The 18,439-nt window shown below is 36.4% G+C and overlaps 2 protein-coding genes across 3 annotated transcripts in view; one reads left to right on the forward strand and one right to left on the reverse strand.

Annotated features, from left to right (window-relative positions):
• Fbxo34 (F-box protein 34) overlaps positions 1-18,439 on the forward strand; it is a 72,412-nt gene that overhangs the window by 28,417 nt on the left and 25,556 nt on the right. The gene's annotated exons all lie outside the window — the stretch shown is intronic.
• Positions 9,260-18,439, reverse strand: part of Atg14 (autophagy related 14) — an 80,408-nt gene continuing 71,228 nt past the window's right edge. Inside the window, exon 10 of the mRNA XM_078049938.1 lies at positions 9,260-9,503. Within this exon, the coding sequence (XP_077906064.1) occupies positions 9,494-9,503 (10 nt within the window). The 3' untranslated portion in view covers positions 9,260-9,493. The remainder of the gene's footprint in view (positions 9,504-18,439) is intronic.

The following is an 18,439-nucleotide window of genomic DNA, read 5'->3' on the forward strand; positions in this document are numbered from 1 at the left end:
AAATAACAGTTCTGTAGTTTGTTGACACCATCACTGTCATTCTCATCTGAGAAAAAGTCTCTAAGTTTTTAGTGAGGTGCTAATTAGATGAAATCAAAAGTGTTATGGGGAGAGGAAGGTTGTAGAATCCTTTATTGAATTCTCTGTATTTTAGCCTCTCGGCCCTCACCAACTACTTTGTTTTGTTGAGAACTTGAGTAGTAATGTTTTTTTCTGAATAATATTATGATTTTTTTTTAATCCATAATTGTCATTTGATTACAAAATAAAAGCTGCAGAATACTCAAAACAGCATCCACAAATATCAGGAGGATAGCAGTTTCGTGCCTCAAAGTAGAGGGTGAGATGAGGGTTTAACAGATATGAATGATATATTAGTCTGCTATATGCTATATTCAGTTGAGCTGTTTTGACACCCCCCCTCCCCCGAACAATTAGTAGTTGAATTAATCACCTTTTGGTACTAGGGTTGAGCACAGTGCATTCAACCACTGAACTAAATACCTAGCCCTTTATTTTTTAAATTTTAAAATTCTAAACAGTTATTTTAGGGACTGAACCAGCAGGCACTCTTATCACTGAGTTAATCCCCAACCCTTTTGATTTATTTTTTTGAAATTGGGACTCATAGATTAAGCAGGCTGATCTTCAATTTGTGATCCTCCTGCCTCAGCTTTGCCATTAGCTGGGATTATAGGAGTGTACCATTGTGCTTGGTAATTTTGATCTTTAGGTAGATTCTAAATAAATAAATATTGAATTTTTTATTTACATTTTCTTTATTAAAATTATTGTTCCCTCTTTAAAATACACACACACACACACAATTTAGAAAAGGGGGCTGGGGATGTGGCTCAAGTGGTAGCGCGCTCGCCTGGCATGTGTGCAGCCTGGGTTCGATCCTCAGCACCACATACAAAGATGTTGTGTCCGCCGAAAACAAAACAAAAATAAGTATTAAAAAATTCTCTCTAAAATTCTCTCTCTCTCAAAAAAAAAACAACAATTTAGAAAAGGTTTGTTGTAATGTACTACATATGCTTTTCTTTATCATATATGAGCATATCCCTCCTGCCACGCCCCAAAAAAGGATTATGTAGTTTGTTTTTTAGAGAGAAACAAAAGTAAACAATATGTAAACATTTGCTTTGGGCAGATTTTTTGTAATACCATTTTTTGGGGAAGTGAGATGTATCTGTTTTGTAGTTTTGCAAGTGTTAAACTTCTTGCCTCATTCTTGCCTAGTAAGATTAAAAGCATGGTATCAATCACAAATAAGTGATTCTTGCCTAAAGTCACTGTACATAGGGGCCAGTCTGTTTTTATTAACATCATCTTTCTAGGTTTTGAGGTCTTAGGTTGGTTTTTCAAAATATTTTTTTAAAAGATGTAATAAAAATATGAGGCTAGAGCCATGTGTGGTGGTGCATGCCTGTAATCCCAGAGATTGGGAGACTGAGACATGAGGATCAAAAGTTAAAATCTAGCCTTAACAGTTTAGCAGGGCTCTAAATAACTTAGTGAAACTCTGTCTCAAAATAAAAAAATCTAGGGATGTGGCTCAGTGGTAAAGTGCCCCTGAGTTCAATTCCCTGTAACCCCCCCACCCTCCAAAAAAAGTGGGACTGAAGTAGCTTGGGTTCAGTCTCCAACACCAAAAAATAACTTTTTTTTTTTTTTACCTACTTTGTATTTTTGGCAGGAATTATCATAATCAGTTGCTGTTAGAGTAAATTAGGGCAAGAGATTCTGACTAGGCAGGAACTGGTTCTTTGGAAAAACTGGTCTGAGAAGACACTCCTCTTTAACTCTGTTATCAATTTAGTTTGAATTAGCAATCGCCTTGTGGTACTAGGGTTGAACACTGTGCATTCAACCACTGAGCTATATCCCTAGCCCTTTATTTTTAAAATTTTAAAATTCTAAACAGTTATACAAGGCAGTAGAATGCATTTTGACAGTTCATACATAAATGGAGTATAACTTCTCATTCTTCTGATTGTTCATGATGCAGAATTATACCGGATGTGTAATCATATATGCAAATAAGGTTATGATGACCACTTCATTCTACTGTCTTTCCTACCCCTGTACCCCCTCCTCTCCTCTCATTTCACTCTAATCCAGAATACTTATATTCTTCACTAGCTCTCCCCGCCCCACTGTGAATTAGCAACCACATATCAGAGAAAACATTTGGCCTTCCGTTTTTGGGGATTGGCTTATTTCGCTTAGCATGATGGTCTCCAGCTCCATCCATTTACCAACAAATGCCATAAGTTCATTCTTCTTTAAGGCTGAGTAGTATTCTTTATTTATCCATTCATCCTTTGAAGGGCACCTAGGTTGGTTCCATAGCTTGGCTATTGTGAATTGTGCTGCTGTAAACATTGATATCGCAGCCCTTTATTTTTGTTTTCATTTTTTAAATTTAGAGACTGGGTGTTATGGTTTGGATGTGAGATATCCCCCAAAAACTCATGTGTGAGACAATATAAGAAGATTCAGAGGAGAAATGATTGAGTTATAAAGAGTCTTAACCCAATCATTGTTTAATTCCCCTGATAAGGATTAACTGAGTGGTAACTGAAATGTAGGGTGTGGCTGGAGGAGATGGAATTAGGGCCTGACTTTGGTGTGTACATTTGTATCTGGCAAATGGAGTCCCTCTCTCTGCTTCTTGATCACCATAATGCTAGCTGCTTCCTCTGCTACACACTCTGCCATGATGTTCAGCTTCATCTCCAGCCCTGATAAATGGAGCCAGCCTTCTGTGGATTAAGATCTCTGAAACCTTGAGCAGTACAATAAAATTTACTTCCTTTAAAATTGTTCTGGTCAGGTCCTTTAGTCACAGTATCGAAAAAGCTGATTAAAACACAGGGTCTCACTAAGTTGCTTAGGACCTTGGTAAATTGCTGAGGCTGGCCTTGAATTTGGGATCTTCCTGCCTCAACCTCCCAAGTCACTGAGATTACAATTATGTTGTAAAAGGGCCTGGCTTTATCCCCAGGACTTTTTTATTTTGAGACAGGGTTTTGCTAGATTGCTCAGACATGTCTTAAACTGGATCTTCCTGCCGCAGCATCCTGAATCCCTAGGCTTATAGGCATGCACCATTTTGCCCATCTGTATTTTATATATTTGTATTTTAAACATATATATATAAGGCTATATGGATTTGCTTGCATATCATTGTTGAAGATGTTGTCCATTATTTGTTTAATTTTTGCATTGAAGCCAATCAATAAAGCATTAACAAAGTGATTAATTTTGATTGAATACATTGAATAAAATATTGACAGGTCTCAATGACAAACTGGCCTAGTAGTACAGTAGCTTGGTGTTTTATCAGACAAATTTTACATTCTAGCCAAAAGACCTACTTAAATATATGTGGTATATATACATAGTATATACATAATTCTCCTCTTTTCCTAATCATTTAAAAACAATTTGAGCCTCATATTCTGTTGAAAGTAAGCCAAGAAATTGAGTTATGTGAACACTAAACTTCCAAAAATTATATTTTGGATTTCATTATGATTAGGAAAATAAGAGTCAGGAAAAAAACATATGGGAGAATAATTTTTTTCTTGAAGAATAAAAGTAGTAGAATATATACAACAAACCAGGCATTAATCTTTATGTTGCTACTTGTTGCCTTCAATCAATCTCCACTTATATTAAATGTTTGTGAAGCACATAGTTTTCTCTAGAGTTGTAGTACCTATATATTTTTCATTATAGTTGTTTTTATACAGCATCCTTTGGAAAGGTATGATATTAAATATAGCATCCAGGGCCTATATTATATTTTTTGTAGTTGCAAATGGACAGAATTCCTTTATTTTACTTGTTCATTTTTATGTGGTGCTGAGGTTGAACCCAGTGCCTCACACATGCTAGGCAGGTGCTCTACCACTGAGCTACAACCCCAGCCCAGAGTCTATATTTTAAGTTTACAAGGATATGCTGTATGGTCTTTGAAATCTTGGTGCTTAAAAACAGCCCATATTTAGGCCTTTATAAAAGGAAGTCTTTCTCCAGTACTGCTTTCAAATAGTGAAATTTTTTATTGTATAAAGTAGGAAGGAAGTTTAGCATTGGTATTAGGATAATTTTTTTCCTATATCCCATTAGCTAATTTCAAGATTATTTAATATGGTAACCACCTATTTCATTTGGCTGCAACCTTTGCTCTCATGAAAGTAAGACTGATTGTTCTGAATTGCTACAAATATGTGCTTTGGCACAGCATTAAGGTACCAGTAATAACATGACCATTGTCTTTTAAACTACTTGAAGTTATGGCTACAAATAAAAGGGTACCACAGAAAGGCATGACAGATAATGGACTCTTTTTCCTTCCTTGGTGTTGAGCAAAGTTGCTTTGTATTTCCAGCCTTTTTTTTCCCCTGGACTACCTACTGTATTTTCTGTGTATTGTTCCTAGTCTACTAAAACATGTTGACATATTTGGCATTATAACTTGTACACTTGGAATTCTTTTTGAGGACGCAAGCAAAGTAAAATGAGCTGAGTGGCTTTTCTCTGTTGGTAGTTTTTAAAACTTGTATGTTTAAATACTTAAGCACTTAAATAATTTTGTGTCTTGTCTTTCAAATGTTTATTTACTTTTATCTAGTTTAGAAATTTGGTTTTGTTATAAATTTGGTTTATCCCTTTCTGCTTTCAGTGCACATCTCAAGTGGGTAGTTCTTTTTAGATGAGGAGTGTCTGTGGGGAAAAAATAATGGCTGGTTGTTTGAGTGACTTAATTTTAAATTGCTGAGAGATTCTATCTTTACGTGAGGGAAGATTTTGTGCCATACATTATTCTAATTTTAAATAACTTCATCAAGTCATATATGAGGAAAAAGAAAATACCCGTAATATAGGAAATCAGAGCTTTAGGAAGATGCCTCTGATTTAGATATTTCCCACTGACCTCTTTAATAGAAGGGGACTGATACTTAATAACCTTGATGGCAATTTTATGGCTGTTAGCATTTATTCCCATTTTACTAATTCAAAGATGGAATATAAGAGAAACATGCATTTTTCCTAGAATAACAGGCACTTATCTTCTTTATAGAGATTCCGAAACCAGTTCTTTTTGTTCTATGCATATCATCTTCTACTTGAAATGGCATATTTCTAGGGTCAATTTGTCCTTTGGGAGATCCACTGGATGTCATAAAATATTGAATGTGTAAAGTAAGACAGAATCTGATACAGTACATCAAGGAAAAAGAATGACTCACCTTTGATTTCTGATGGAATTCTTGCCTTTAAACTTAACAGTAATGATGTAGTAAATTAGTAAAAAAAATTTTTTTTGATGGGTACTTTGATTGAACCCAGGGGTGCTTAACCACTGAGTCACATCCCCATTCCTTTTTATTTTTTATTTGAAAAAAAAAAAGATTTTACTACATCTCTGGGTTCTAACTTGCCTTAGTGTCTGGCATTGCTGGGATTACAGACGTGTGCTGCCATGCTCAGCATGAATGGGTTTTTAAAGGTTCTTTCATATTTGGATTAATTATTTTCATTTTATACATGATGAAATAGAGGTGCAAACTGAAACTATATTTTCTTAGCTTGAATAATATTCTTTTACATTGTGTCATATGTGCTAAGTATTACCTGATTTGAGGATTATGTTTTTGGTTTCCTATAAACAATATTCAGATTTGGAGAGAAGATACTTAAGCAGAATCATCAGTTCCTCCTTGTTCTTTAATCTTTTGGGGGCAGGTGAGAGATTAAGCTTGGCTCACCGTATATAATCTTAGCAACTCCCTAGGCAGGGGATGACAGATTTCAGGCCAGCCTTAGCAATTTAGACCTTTAGCAATTTAGTGAGACCTTGTCTCAAAAAAGGAAAAGGACTGGGGATATAGCTCAGTGGTAGAGCACCCTGGGTTCAATCCCTAGTAGTGCGCATGTACACGTACCCCCCAAAAAAAAGTGAGGGGGAAAAAAGGAATTTTGGAAAATTTTTTATTTTTAAAATTTTATTTTTTGGTACTGGGAATTTAACTGAGGAGGGCTTTACCACTGAATCACATCCTTAGTCCTTTTTTATTTTTTAAGACAGGGTCTTTGCTAAATTGCTGAGGCCTCAAATTTGTGATTCTCCTGCCTCTAATCCTACAAGTGGCTGGGATCACAGATATGGCCAGCATGCTGGGGAAATATTTTAAATGTATTTCAGTATAATTGGATTTTAAAATTTTTATACCTGGATTGAGCCCAGGTATGCTTAACCACTGAACCACATCCCCAGCCCATTTGTGTGTGTGTTTGTGTGTGTGTGTGTGTGTTGGGGTTGAAGCAGGGTCTCATAAAGTTGCCTAGGGTCTCACTAAGTTGCTGAGACTGGTTTTGAACTCTTGATCCTCCTGCCTCAATCTCTGGAGTGGCTGGGAGTACAGGTGTGTGCTACTATACCTAGTGCGTAATTGGATCTCTGTGTGTGTGAACATGTGTACACACATTTCCCTGCAAATATTCTTAAATAAATTTTCTTATAGAATTTTGAGATGGGATCTCCCTATGTTGCTCAAGCTGGTTTCAAAGCCCTGGGCTCAAATTATTTTCTCAATTTAGCTTCCCTGGTAGGTGGGACTATACAGATAGCATGACCTAATGTGCTTGACTTGCTTTGAAATATTCTGAGAACTTTCATGTATTACTAAGGAGTTTATGACACAGAAATGGTTAAATGGCCCAGGTTGGTTCTAGTTAATGGGGAAAAAAAACTTCTGACACAACTATTGCAGTGTGTGAATGGAGGAGTTGTCTCTAGGGATATCATGGGTTCTAGCGATAGCATGGGTTTTCAGAACTACAGATTTATGACTATGTCACATTCCTCTAATGCTGAGCTGAAACAAAATGGTAATGGGTAAAAATAAATTTGATCATCTCTTTTGATCATACTTTTTGCAAGAACTAAGTTTGTGAGCAGTTGTTCCATTTGAGGGATGTAGAAAAGACCTCTTCTTTGAGGTTATCTGCTGTTGATTTTCCAAACAGGAGGACTAGCTTGCCAAGAACAAAAGTTATCCATATAATACATGTACTGCACAAAATATTTCTGAAATAAAAGATCAGTTGGAAAGTTGCATTACCTTAAAAATATTAGGGCACTTGTTGCTGAGAAGAGAGGAGAGAGAGAGAGAGAGAGAGAGAGAGAGAGAGAGAGAGAGAGAGAGAGAGAGAGAGAGAATGAGAACACACGCATGCACACATTTTTTCTTTTTTTTTTTTTTGCTTAGTTTGCACTTAGTAATTTATGTAATAACTGGACATAAGGAAGGAAATAGAATTAGGAATGAACAAAAAACCTCAATGACTCAATAGAAACATAAAAGACTTCTGGAGCCTGCTGGAGTTCTGTCCTGTGGTGAGCCTGTTATTCCATTTGTAATACATTTATCTTTAGTTTGGATAGGGTGGGATTTGCATTTCCAAAGTTACAATGAGTTTCCAGATCCTTATCAGCTCAGTGTTAAAAGTGACTGTTTTTAATAGTGATAATGAGGCAGCTATTCCCAGGAGGAGACTTAGTCACTGGCAGAATTGTTAGAACCCTAAAATAGTTTGGGAAAACTCAGGATGGAAAAAGTAAGCTGTTTCAAGAAACAAAACAAAAACCCTCAAACTTTTGTTTGATTGGGGGGCGGGGTAGGGGAGAGTGAGATGAGAATGAAAGGAGATGGCAAGAAACCAGTTGAACTTCCCTAATGTCTTCTAATAGTGGGAAGAAATTGAAATTATTTACCTAAAGCATTGCATTGTGAACATGAAGCTGTGATAAGATTGTTGGCATCAGCTACTAATCTAGTAATATGTTCTTTGTATAAATTGATAAAATTCAATTTGAGAAGAATTCTGGTAGCAGCTTGTTTCTGATGTTAGTCTGAGAGAAGAATTTTAAGTATTTAATGCCACGGGAGTATTTTTTGGTGTTAGAATAGGAGGAGTTTTCCTAAGCTTGTAGATCATGCTACCAAACACCACATAATTTTTGTTGTTAGGCAAAATGAAGTTGAGAAAGGTAGACAGACTCTGCCTTCAGGTCTATCTTACCTCAATTTTAAAGCACAAAAAAGAATCTTTTTTTAGATTAGGGTTTCTCCATGGCTGCCTAAAATGCCATCATAACAAGCTGTAAAATCTTGCTTAGTTTTTTTAAATCCTGGAATGATTCTATACCAAATTCAAACAAATCAAATCACTCTAAAGGGAATAAGTGAAAATATGTGCCTTGGCTGGACTATAGTCTGTGCAGATTGGCTCAATTTTGCTAAGCAAATTCCTTCTAAAGCCTCTTATGATGTCCATCACTGTCATCATCATCTAATTTGGAGGTGAACAGATGTGACAGCATTTACTGTCTGAACTGTGTAAACTCTGACTATGATAACTTTTCTAGCTGGGTAAGAATCAAACTTACGGTTATATATAAACTAAAAACAATTTTCAGATAACAGTATCTTGCACATTGCAATATATGTTTATTTTACATACTTAAAACTTTAGTGTGGGGCATAATAGAAGTATCACAGAAATTCAGCTTGTTGCCATCTTAGGGCACATTTTTAAAATATATTTTTTAGTTGCTGATAGATCTTTATTTTTTTAATATGTGGTGCTGAGAATCAAACCCAGTGCCTCACACATACCAGGCAAGTGCGCTACTACTGAGCCACAGCCACAGCCCCTCTTAGGGCACATTTTAGAGGGATTTATCATTTCAGTTTCTCAATGTAATTGTTTTTGTTTTGTTTGGGGGAGTACTAGAGATTAAACTGGGGTGCTCTACCACTGAGTTACACCCCCAGGCCCTTTTATTTTGCAACAGGGTTCTGGGTTGCTGGGGCTGGCTTTGAATGTGGAATCCTCTTCCCTCAGCCTCCAAAGTAGCTGGAATTATAGGCCTGTGCTACCTTGCTAGCTTCTCACAGTGTTCAGTGAAATAGTTTCTTGACACTTCTTTGAAAGAATGTTGATTTGCAGAGGGAATGTGAAATGAGGAGTCACCTGAGGGCATACCTTAGGGGTAAACTGAGGTGAAGTAACCCTGCTTCCTAAAGTGGGCCAGATTATCATATGACATAGGAACATCTACAAAAGTAGTTGAAGTCACAGATGATCTGATTGTCAAATGTAATAAGATAATTACGTTTTAATTATACAAACAGTACGTTTATTGTCAAACAAAAAGTGAAGAATAAACCAGACTTGGTGGTACTTGCCTGTGCACACTTGTAATCTAGTTACTCAGGATGCTGAGGCAGAAGGATCTCACCAACTTCCTTTGTTTAGGGGAGAGCATTGGTTTGCAAATAACTTCAGTCTTCTTCTTACTTGTTACTGGTCATAAAATTTTCTTCACTCTTTTTATCTCCTGGTTCTGCCTTTGGGCTTTGCATTTGAGTAAGATGTGAACTTATTATGATGGTTGGTTGCAGTTTGATCAATTTAGTCTATGAAATAAATGACAATAGATAGATAATAAGAAATAGAACATACAAATTTTATTACATGCCTAAGCACAGGAATCCTGCATGTTCAAAGAGGGACAAGATGTCTTAAAAGGGATGGAGGCTTGGGCTTCCAAGGGGAAGGGATATGGAGCAGGCTATGGAAGGTTGAGAAGGGAGGGTTTGCACAGCAAGGAAAGGTTGTCTTCTTTGCAAATGAAATGCTAGGTAACTGGAATCTCTGGTAATCTGTCTATACCAGGTATCAGTGTTATCTTTTCTAGGCAGAAAGTGCCAGGAAGTGAGTACCAGGGAAGTCTGCTGGCATCCACTGTTTGCTAGTGTAGATAGATGTAAATTTCTTTTTTCTTTTAAGATAAAAATAATTTTGTGTGTGTTGTGTTGTGGTACTGGAATCAAAACTCAGGATCTCACATGCCAGGCAAGTGCTCTGCCTCTGAACCATATCCTCAGCCCTTTTGTACATTTCTTTTACAAAAGGAAAACTTTTCATAGCCAATTCTGTGTATGCAGAGGTCTGAAATTTTTCTGAATAACCATTTCTAAATATGCTAAAGAAATACATTTGAGGTGGGATGTTTAACTTTTCCAAACTTAGAATGTCTTAAGATGTTTTATTCTATCCTTTATTGATTGTTTGGCTGGGTATAGAATTATAGCTTCATTATTTTCTGTTACTTTTGCTTTCTGAATTGCTGTAGAAGCCCAAAGCCATTTGAATTCCTGATTTCTTTGTGATAAGTTCTATTCTTTGTCCTTGAATGCTTGAAACTTTAAATAATGTGCCTTAATGTAGATGAGGCAATTGATTCGGAATAAAATGAGCATTTTTATTCATTGTTATCATTGGTTAATGATGAACTTTTGTCAATTTGGGAATTATTTTTTTAATTTGTAGATGACTTTTTTATCTGGTTTTTTTTTTTTTGACTGTTACTCAGATATTGGATTTTCTGAACTTCCAGTGTTTTTGTCCTTTCTTATTGAGTTTTTCATTTCTTTTTTCCTTTTTGGGGGGGAGTAAGGAGGAAGGGCTAGTCTCAAACTTTTAAGTTTAAGCTGTCCTCCTGTCAGCCTTTTATGTAGCCATTGCACTCAAGAATTTTATTTCTTCTGTCAAGTTTTTGATGGTTCTTTTTAGTTAAACATGACAGTAGACTGTATTGTCACATACATACATGAAGTATAACTTCCCATTTCTTTTTATTGTTCATGATGTGGAGTTACACTGGTCGTATATTCGTATATGAACATAGAAATGTTAGTTTTGTACAATTTATTCTGTCTTTTCCATTTCCATCTCATTCCCTCTCCCCCCCCCCACCCAAATCTGGTGAACCTTTACATGTCCCACCCCCACTGCTACTCCACCCTTTGTTTCCCTATTTGAGTCATCATCTGCATATTAGAGAGAATGTTTGGCCTTTGGGGTTTTGGGATTGGCTTATTTCACTTAGCATGATAGTCTCCAGTTCCATCCATTTACCAGCAAATGCCATAATTTCATTCTTCTTCATGGTTGAATATATTCATTTTCTTTATTCATTCATCTATTGAAGGGCATCTAGGATGGTTCCATAGTTTAGCTATTGTGAATTGAGCTGTTGTCAACATTGATGTGGCTGCCTCACTGTAGTATTCTGATTTTAAGTATTTTGGGTATATGCCAAGGAGTAAGGTAACTGGGATCGAATGGTGGTTCTATTCCAAGTTTTCTGAGGAATCTCCATACTGCTTTCCAGAGTGGTCATACCTATTTGCATACCCATGAGCAGTGTATGAGTGTACCTTTTCCCCCACATCCTTGCCAACATTTATTGTTGCTTATGTTCTTGATAATTGCCATTCTAACTGGAATGAGATGAAATGTCAATGTAGTTTTAATTTGGTTCCTTTAATTGCTAGTGATATTGAACATTTTTTCATATATTTGTTGACCATTTGTATATCTCCTGTGAAGTCTGTTCGTTTATTTGGTGTTATGTTTTTTGAGTTTTTTATATATCATGGAGATTAATGTTATGTCCGAGGTGCATGTGGCAAAGATTTTTCTCCCATTCTGTAGGCGCTCTCTTCATGTTCTTGATTGTTTCCTTTGCTGTGAAGAAGCTTTTTAGTTTGATACTATTCCATTTGTTGATTTTTGATTTTACTTCTTGTGTGCTTTAGGATAAAGTCTTGTTGAAGAATTTGGTTCCTAAGCTGACATGTTGGAGAGTTGGGCCTACTTTTTCTTCAGGTAGGCACAGGGTCCCTGGTCGAATGCCTAAGTCCTTGAGTTTTGTGCAGGGTAAGAGACAGGAGTCTAATTTCATTTTATTAAATATAGATTTCCAGTTTTCCCAGCACCATTTATTGAAGAGACTGTCTTCTCTCCAGTATATGTTTATGGTCCTGTGTATGAGATGACTGTGTTTATGTGTGTTTGCCTGTGTGTCTTCTATTCTATTCCATTGGTCTTCATGTCTCTTTTGGCACTAATACCATGTCGTTTTTGTTACTGTATAATTTAAGGTCTGGTATTGTGATGCCTCCTGTTTCACATTTCTTGCTGAGGATTGCTTTGGCTTTGGGCCTCTTATTTTTCCAAATGAATTTCTTGACTGCTTTTTCTATTTCTATGAAGAACATCATCAGAACCTTAATTTCTGCCAGGTTTTTAATCACCAAGAAAGCAAGCTTGGGCTGATTCTCACTTTCAGGCTCCTTTTATTCTTTTCTTTTTGGTAGCACATGTTCCTGTTTGTATTATGCTTCTGAGAATATTGGTAATCTGGTTTTACCCAGAGTTTTCTTGTGCCCGCATGGTCCTTAACAATAATTGTCTACATAATTTGCAGGGCCTACAACAGAATGAAAACATGGAGTCCCTAGATCAATATTTATTAAAGAATTGGAGGTCAGCAACAGCAGATCATTAAATCAAAGATGAGGCTCTTCTAAGTCAAGGTAATTGTAGGATTTCCCAGATCACATGCTTATAGAACTGACTCTGGTCTTTCTTCCAACTTTTGTTTTTATCTGTCTTTTGTGCTAGAGGTGTCTAACACCTCTTGACAGTTTATTCATATTAAAGAGTATGGCTCTGGAAATTTGATTGGAAGCTCTGATTATGCAAGTAAGTCATATTAACTAAGTTTCACTGTTGGATGATCTATCTGGCTGAGAAAATTTAGTTTGAGAAAATTTCAGTGTCCTTACATTTTTTTTCTTATACTAATGACGGCTCATTTTCCCTAGAGAATTCTCTTCAATTTCTCTTGCCTGAAAGTGAAGGCTGACTTTCAACCTTTTGGGTGTTGGTAGATGGGGCTAAGGTCAGTGGTGTGTTAGAGCTACCTCATATTAACTTGTCAGAAATGTTTAAATTTTCAGAAAATATGCTAGCCAGTTGCTAAATGTGACAATTATTAAAAATTACATAAACTATAAATGATGCCAGGCGCAGTGGTATACGCCTGTTCAGCGGCTCAGGAGACTGAGGCAGGAGGATCGTGAGTTCAAAGCCAGTCTCAGCAACTTAAGCAAGGCATTTAGCAACTCAGCAAGCCCCTGTCTTTAAATACAATATTTAAAAAGGGCTGGTGATGTGGTTTAGAACACCCCTGGGTTCTATTCTTGGTACCGAAAACCAAAACAAAACAAAACTATAAATTATTTGGTTTTTGTGGATGTTCTTGGGGTTATTTATATCTGTTGTGTCTATAATGTGAAATACTATGTAATGTGTCACTATGCATCTCTTCTGAACTGTGTGTTCAGTGACATTAAGATATTTATACCGCATGAATCAGCAAATACTACAAATCATCACCCTTATTCTCTGCTTCCTCCTTGCACCTCATCCAGTAAACATTTACTAGTTTATACCTGAGAGCAGTGGCACATGCCTGTAATACCAGCTACTCAGGAGGATGAGCTAGGAGGATAGCAAGTTTGAGGCCAGGTTCTACAATTTAATTTCGACCCTGTCTCAAAATAAAAAATAAAAAGAACTGGGTAGACCTTTGTGGTAGAGCACCCCTGGGCTTAATCCCCAGTACCAAAACAGACAAATAAAAAACTTATGCATACCAAATCCCAGTCCAAAATGCATCAATAAACTTTGTGTTTTACTAGAGAAGAATGAAAAGTGAGTATCCAAGAACTCGATGATATTGCAAAGTTTATATGCAATATCATAAAATAGTGGGAAAAGAGGCAGGAATGTAGGCAAATGTAGAGGAAAAGTTAATCATTTTTAAAGAAATGATTATTTATTTATTTATTTATTTATTTATTTATTTATTTAATGTGGAGCTGAGGATTGAACCCAGGGCCTCACGCTTGCTAGGCAAGCACTTTACCACTGAACCACAACTCCAGCCCCAAGAGTAAATAATTTTTAGGGGAGATATGTGGGCAAAGAACAGACAATATTCTGGGAAAAATTTAGGCTCTGGGTATGGTGTTATTTGAATTGTCTAAAAAGTCTTTCCTGTTTTGATGAGATTATAGGTGGTGGTGGTAGGGTTCATGACGATTTCATTTCTTTCAGAAGAACTTCAGTAGGATAAGGAACTTCAAAGAAAGTCCTTACACTTTGGGAGGACAGGGTGTGGCGAGAGACTGTGGTTGGAGATTGATTTATTTTTTCAGTGTAAAGTACTTGGTATGTCAAGTTATTTTCTGAGTTCCCAACACCATCAACTGCCTTCACTTTACCTATTGATCCTTAGCTTGGATAACTCTGTGTTTTATTGCTCTTTGGAGAGAACTTAAAGCTTTTTGCAATTATGAGAGAAGAGCAGTTGCCTGCATGGCAACTGAGAGAAGAGCAAGAGAGAGGATCTGAGAATTGTGGTTTGCATGTCAGAAAAATGTTACTCCTTCTCATTTTATCCCTGCTGCTTAAATTTGGTGGAATGTTCCTGATGGTTGCTTTAAAATTCTGTATTCTTGGGTCTCTTGAGTTCTTTATTCAGTTATTTTTCCTGCTTCAAAAAGTTTTTGGCTGGTAATCTCCAGCTTTGCTTTTTTTTGGGCTGGCGGGTGGGTACTTTGCCACTGAGCTACAGCCCCATCCCTTTTTTTTAATTTTGAGACAGGGTTTCATTAAATCTAGACTCAAATGTGCCATCATCTGCCCTCAACCTCCTGAATCACTGGGATTACAGGTGTACATCACACCTGGATCTGTGGGTTTATGCCTTAAATTTAAAAAGTTTTTCCTATGGTCTTAGGGGAAAGATCAATACAGACCATCTTAACCCATAAGCCTGGAATAGAATTCTTGATAAAAGTAAGTGAATAACATTAACAATTTAAGTGGTTTCAAAATAGGCCTAACAAATCTTGTGTTGGTTTGCAGATCATATAGATTTAGACAGAAATAGGTTTTACATATTCTAGAATAGTTTTCATTCCTTAAGAAAGAAAGAAAGACATCTATGGATGGGATAGTTTTCATTCCTAAAGAAACAAGTAACCATCCACAGATTTTGAACCAAATGACCTATTTATTTTTGTTTTGTTTTTATGAATGTGAGGGGACAAAGGAAACACATAAAACAGGTCAGTTTTAATAATACCTACTCATTGTCCTAGATTGTTTAGCAATTCCAGTTATCCATCAGTAACTGGGTCTGGTAACCTGGTAGTTTCATCTACTCTGAAGTAGGCATTTATTACTCTTTTATTTAGTATGTCTTGTGATTCGCTCATGGGATTTGATGTGATTGGGTTGGTTAGACCCTCATTACCTTTAATTTCACAGTATTATAGTCTACTAAATTCTGCTTTCTTGTTTTCTGATGGTTACCTATAAGCTTACTGAAGAAAGGTCATAGAATATGAGGCAGTAGCTTAAGTTAAAACAAAACAAAACAAAAAAATGCCTGCCATCCTTCAGAAAGGTGGGTGTGAATATAGGTCCTATAGGCAATTAAGAAATTCCTGGATTCTTCTTTTGAGAAATGCTGTTGCTGCTGAAGATTGAACCCAGGGGCTAGCACATTCTAGCTGTGCACTTGACCACTGAGCTATACCCCTAGCCCTTTCTCCCCACCCATGCCCCCGTACATAGACAGGAGTGTGTGTGTGTGTGTGTGTGTGTGTGTGTGTGTGTATACACACACACAGACAATTTTTAGGTTTTTGTGTGTGTATGGTTCAAGACAGTGATAGTTGTTACAAAGGAATAAATATTTGATCAAGTTCCTTTTGACACTGGACATGTAAATTAAGGTAGATGTCTAGATGAACCTCCTGGTTCAAAGTTGTGAAGACGGTAATATTTTTTTATTTTGTTTTACTGTGAATTAAACCAGAGACCTTGCCCATGATATTCAATTGTTCTACCACTGAGTTATATCCCCAGCCCCTTTTTTTTCTATTTTGAGGTAGGGTCTTGATAAGTTGCCCAGGTTGGCATTGAACTTACAAACCTCTTGCCTCAGCCTCCTAAGTCGCTGGGATTATAGGATGGTGCCAAAGTGCCCAGCTTCAAGATAATATATCTAAAATTTTAGTATACAGAAATATGCAATTGCTTAATGTTATTTATATACAAAATGGGCTTCTGTTGTTCCTTTATTTAGCCCCCCATTCTTGCTTTACCATCTTTTGTGCTGAAGAGGTATAGTATGTGTGTCTTTCCGTCTGTCCCCCTGGTTTATGTGATGAGATCTAGGGACAGACTCTATATGGGCTACTGGCTGATTTGTTTTTAGTCCTTTGTAATTTCTGGTGATTGCCTTGTAAGCACAGGCTTCTCTTTATCAAGGGTTGGGCCAAGAGGATAGGGCTAGGTTTCTTCTATATGAGATATGCATCAGGACCATCTATAGCTGTCTGAAAATTATTTCAAGTCTACAGCTGTTAAATCACCTTAAAATGTATGTTTAACAAGTCACTTTCAGTGAAAAAAATTGGTCTTGCCTGTGATTATCATAGGTTCTATGATTGCCAGGCTTGCCATTTTCTTCCTGAGATGCTGAACTGTACTTGCCTTGGCATTGCTCGTAGGAAATATATGAAATAGGAAATATGTGAATAAGGAAGGGCCTTGATGGCATGTTTGTGGAGAATTTTGCCTGCTTAATCCTCAATCTCAACAAGCTTTTTCTTAGCTCTAGATTATAATATGGTCAGCTCCAGAGTGGTAGAATAACTAGGAGTTGCTTCCATCCCTGTCACTTTTTTGAAATGCCCTAAATGAAATGGAAGGGTGAATTTCTGGCCAAACTTTCAGCATGTTCTTTTTTTTTTTTCCTATATTCTCATAATGTTGTTTTTTTAAAAAAAATAAATTTTTAAAGTGAGAAAATTTAGCTTTTAATGCATAGTCATAGTCCTTGTTGAAACTTATATAAAAAGCGGGGTACTGTTCAGATAACAGATGGCTTTGAAAAATGAGAACTTGTCAACTGTAAAAAGAAACCAATGTGGATTAAATCATAATTAAAAATATCTCTGATTCACTACACTATTTTTTTCTTTTGGGTTAACTAATAATGTTATGTTGTTTCGTTTTTTGACAAAACCAAACAATACAAAGTAGAGAAAATGATCAAGGGTTGCTTTGGGATTTTTTCATTTAGAGATTTTTAGACCACAGACTATCTGAAGCCAAAGAATCTGAAAAATAATAAAGTTTTGTTAGGAATAAGGCTCTTTACTTTCTTTTCAGTGAGTGTCAAAAAAAGGGGGGGGGTCATAATTATCAGGAATATACCTGGTCATCTTATAAATAAATAAATGGCAGGTGCTTGACACATGCACTCTCTTACCTCCTCCTCCTCCTTGCCCCCTCCCCCCTGCCAAAAGAGAAACAGCTTGGCTCCCTTGCATAGCTGCTCAAAATAGGAACATATGACTTTAAAAAAAAAATTCTTGAGACAAGTTGCAGCATTTCTAAATGGTTCCCAGTGTGTGGCTCAGTGCCAGGGCCTAGCAGGTGTTCATCATTTTTAGTGTAGAAAATGAATCAATAGCTATTTCTAGAATACCTATTTTATATCCATTCTCTGTAAAGCTGTGGAGGGATCTGAGGGATCTTTCAGTTTCCCACAGCTGCATGCAGTTTTGCCTCTCAGATTTTGTTCTCATTTAAAGTTAATTTTTTAATTATAAAATTAACATGTTTATGGTCCAGAAGTTCAAATGACGTTGAAATAAATGCATGTATTTATATATATTCAAATATATGTGTATATATCCTTACCTTGCCTCCCCAAATATCCAGCTTTGCTAGTAATAGCACATCTTTCTGTGCATTCATAAACAACCTATGTTCTTTTTAGTTTTGTTTGGTTTATACCAATAGTATTATGCTAAAATATTTTGTTCTTCTATTACTATTGGTGCGGATGAACTATTTATGGATATTAATCCATTTGTGTATTGCAAATATTGTTTCCCATTCTTTCACTTTTCTTTTAAATTTATGGTGTCTTTTTTTCCAAATAGAAGTTTAGAGTTTGTGTTTAGTCAGGACAGTATTTTGTGTCTATTGTTTAAGGAAGGGGTTCTCACTGAGATATAAAAGCATTCTCCCATACTTTTTTTTTTTTTTTTTAAAGTACTGGGAATGGAATCCAGAGGTGCTCTACCACTGAGCCATATCCCCAGTCCTTTTTGAGACAGGATCCGAACTTGGGATCTTCTTGCCTTGGCCTCCTGAGCCTATGGGATTGCAGGCATGCACCATCATGCCTGTCCCATACTTGACAGCATTAGATTTTATGTTTTACTCATTCTTACACTTAAAATGTTTATTATTCATGCATACACTTTTTCACTTAGATACCCAGTTTTTCCAACTTATTCAAATATTCTCCTTTTCCTACTTATATTGTATGTCTCTTTAATCATTTGGATTATAGAACTACTTATTTCTGCACTCCTGCCATACAGTCGATTGATTACTACAGGGTTGG

The sequence above is a fragment of the Ictidomys tridecemlineatus genome, chromosome 5 (genome assembly GCF_052094955.1).
Source record: "Ictidomys tridecemlineatus isolate mIctTri1 chromosome 5, mIctTri1.hap1, whole genome shotgun sequence".
Classification (NCBI taxonomy): domain Eukaryota; kingdom Metazoa; phylum Chordata; class Mammalia; order Rodentia; family Sciuridae; genus Ictidomys; species Ictidomys tridecemlineatus.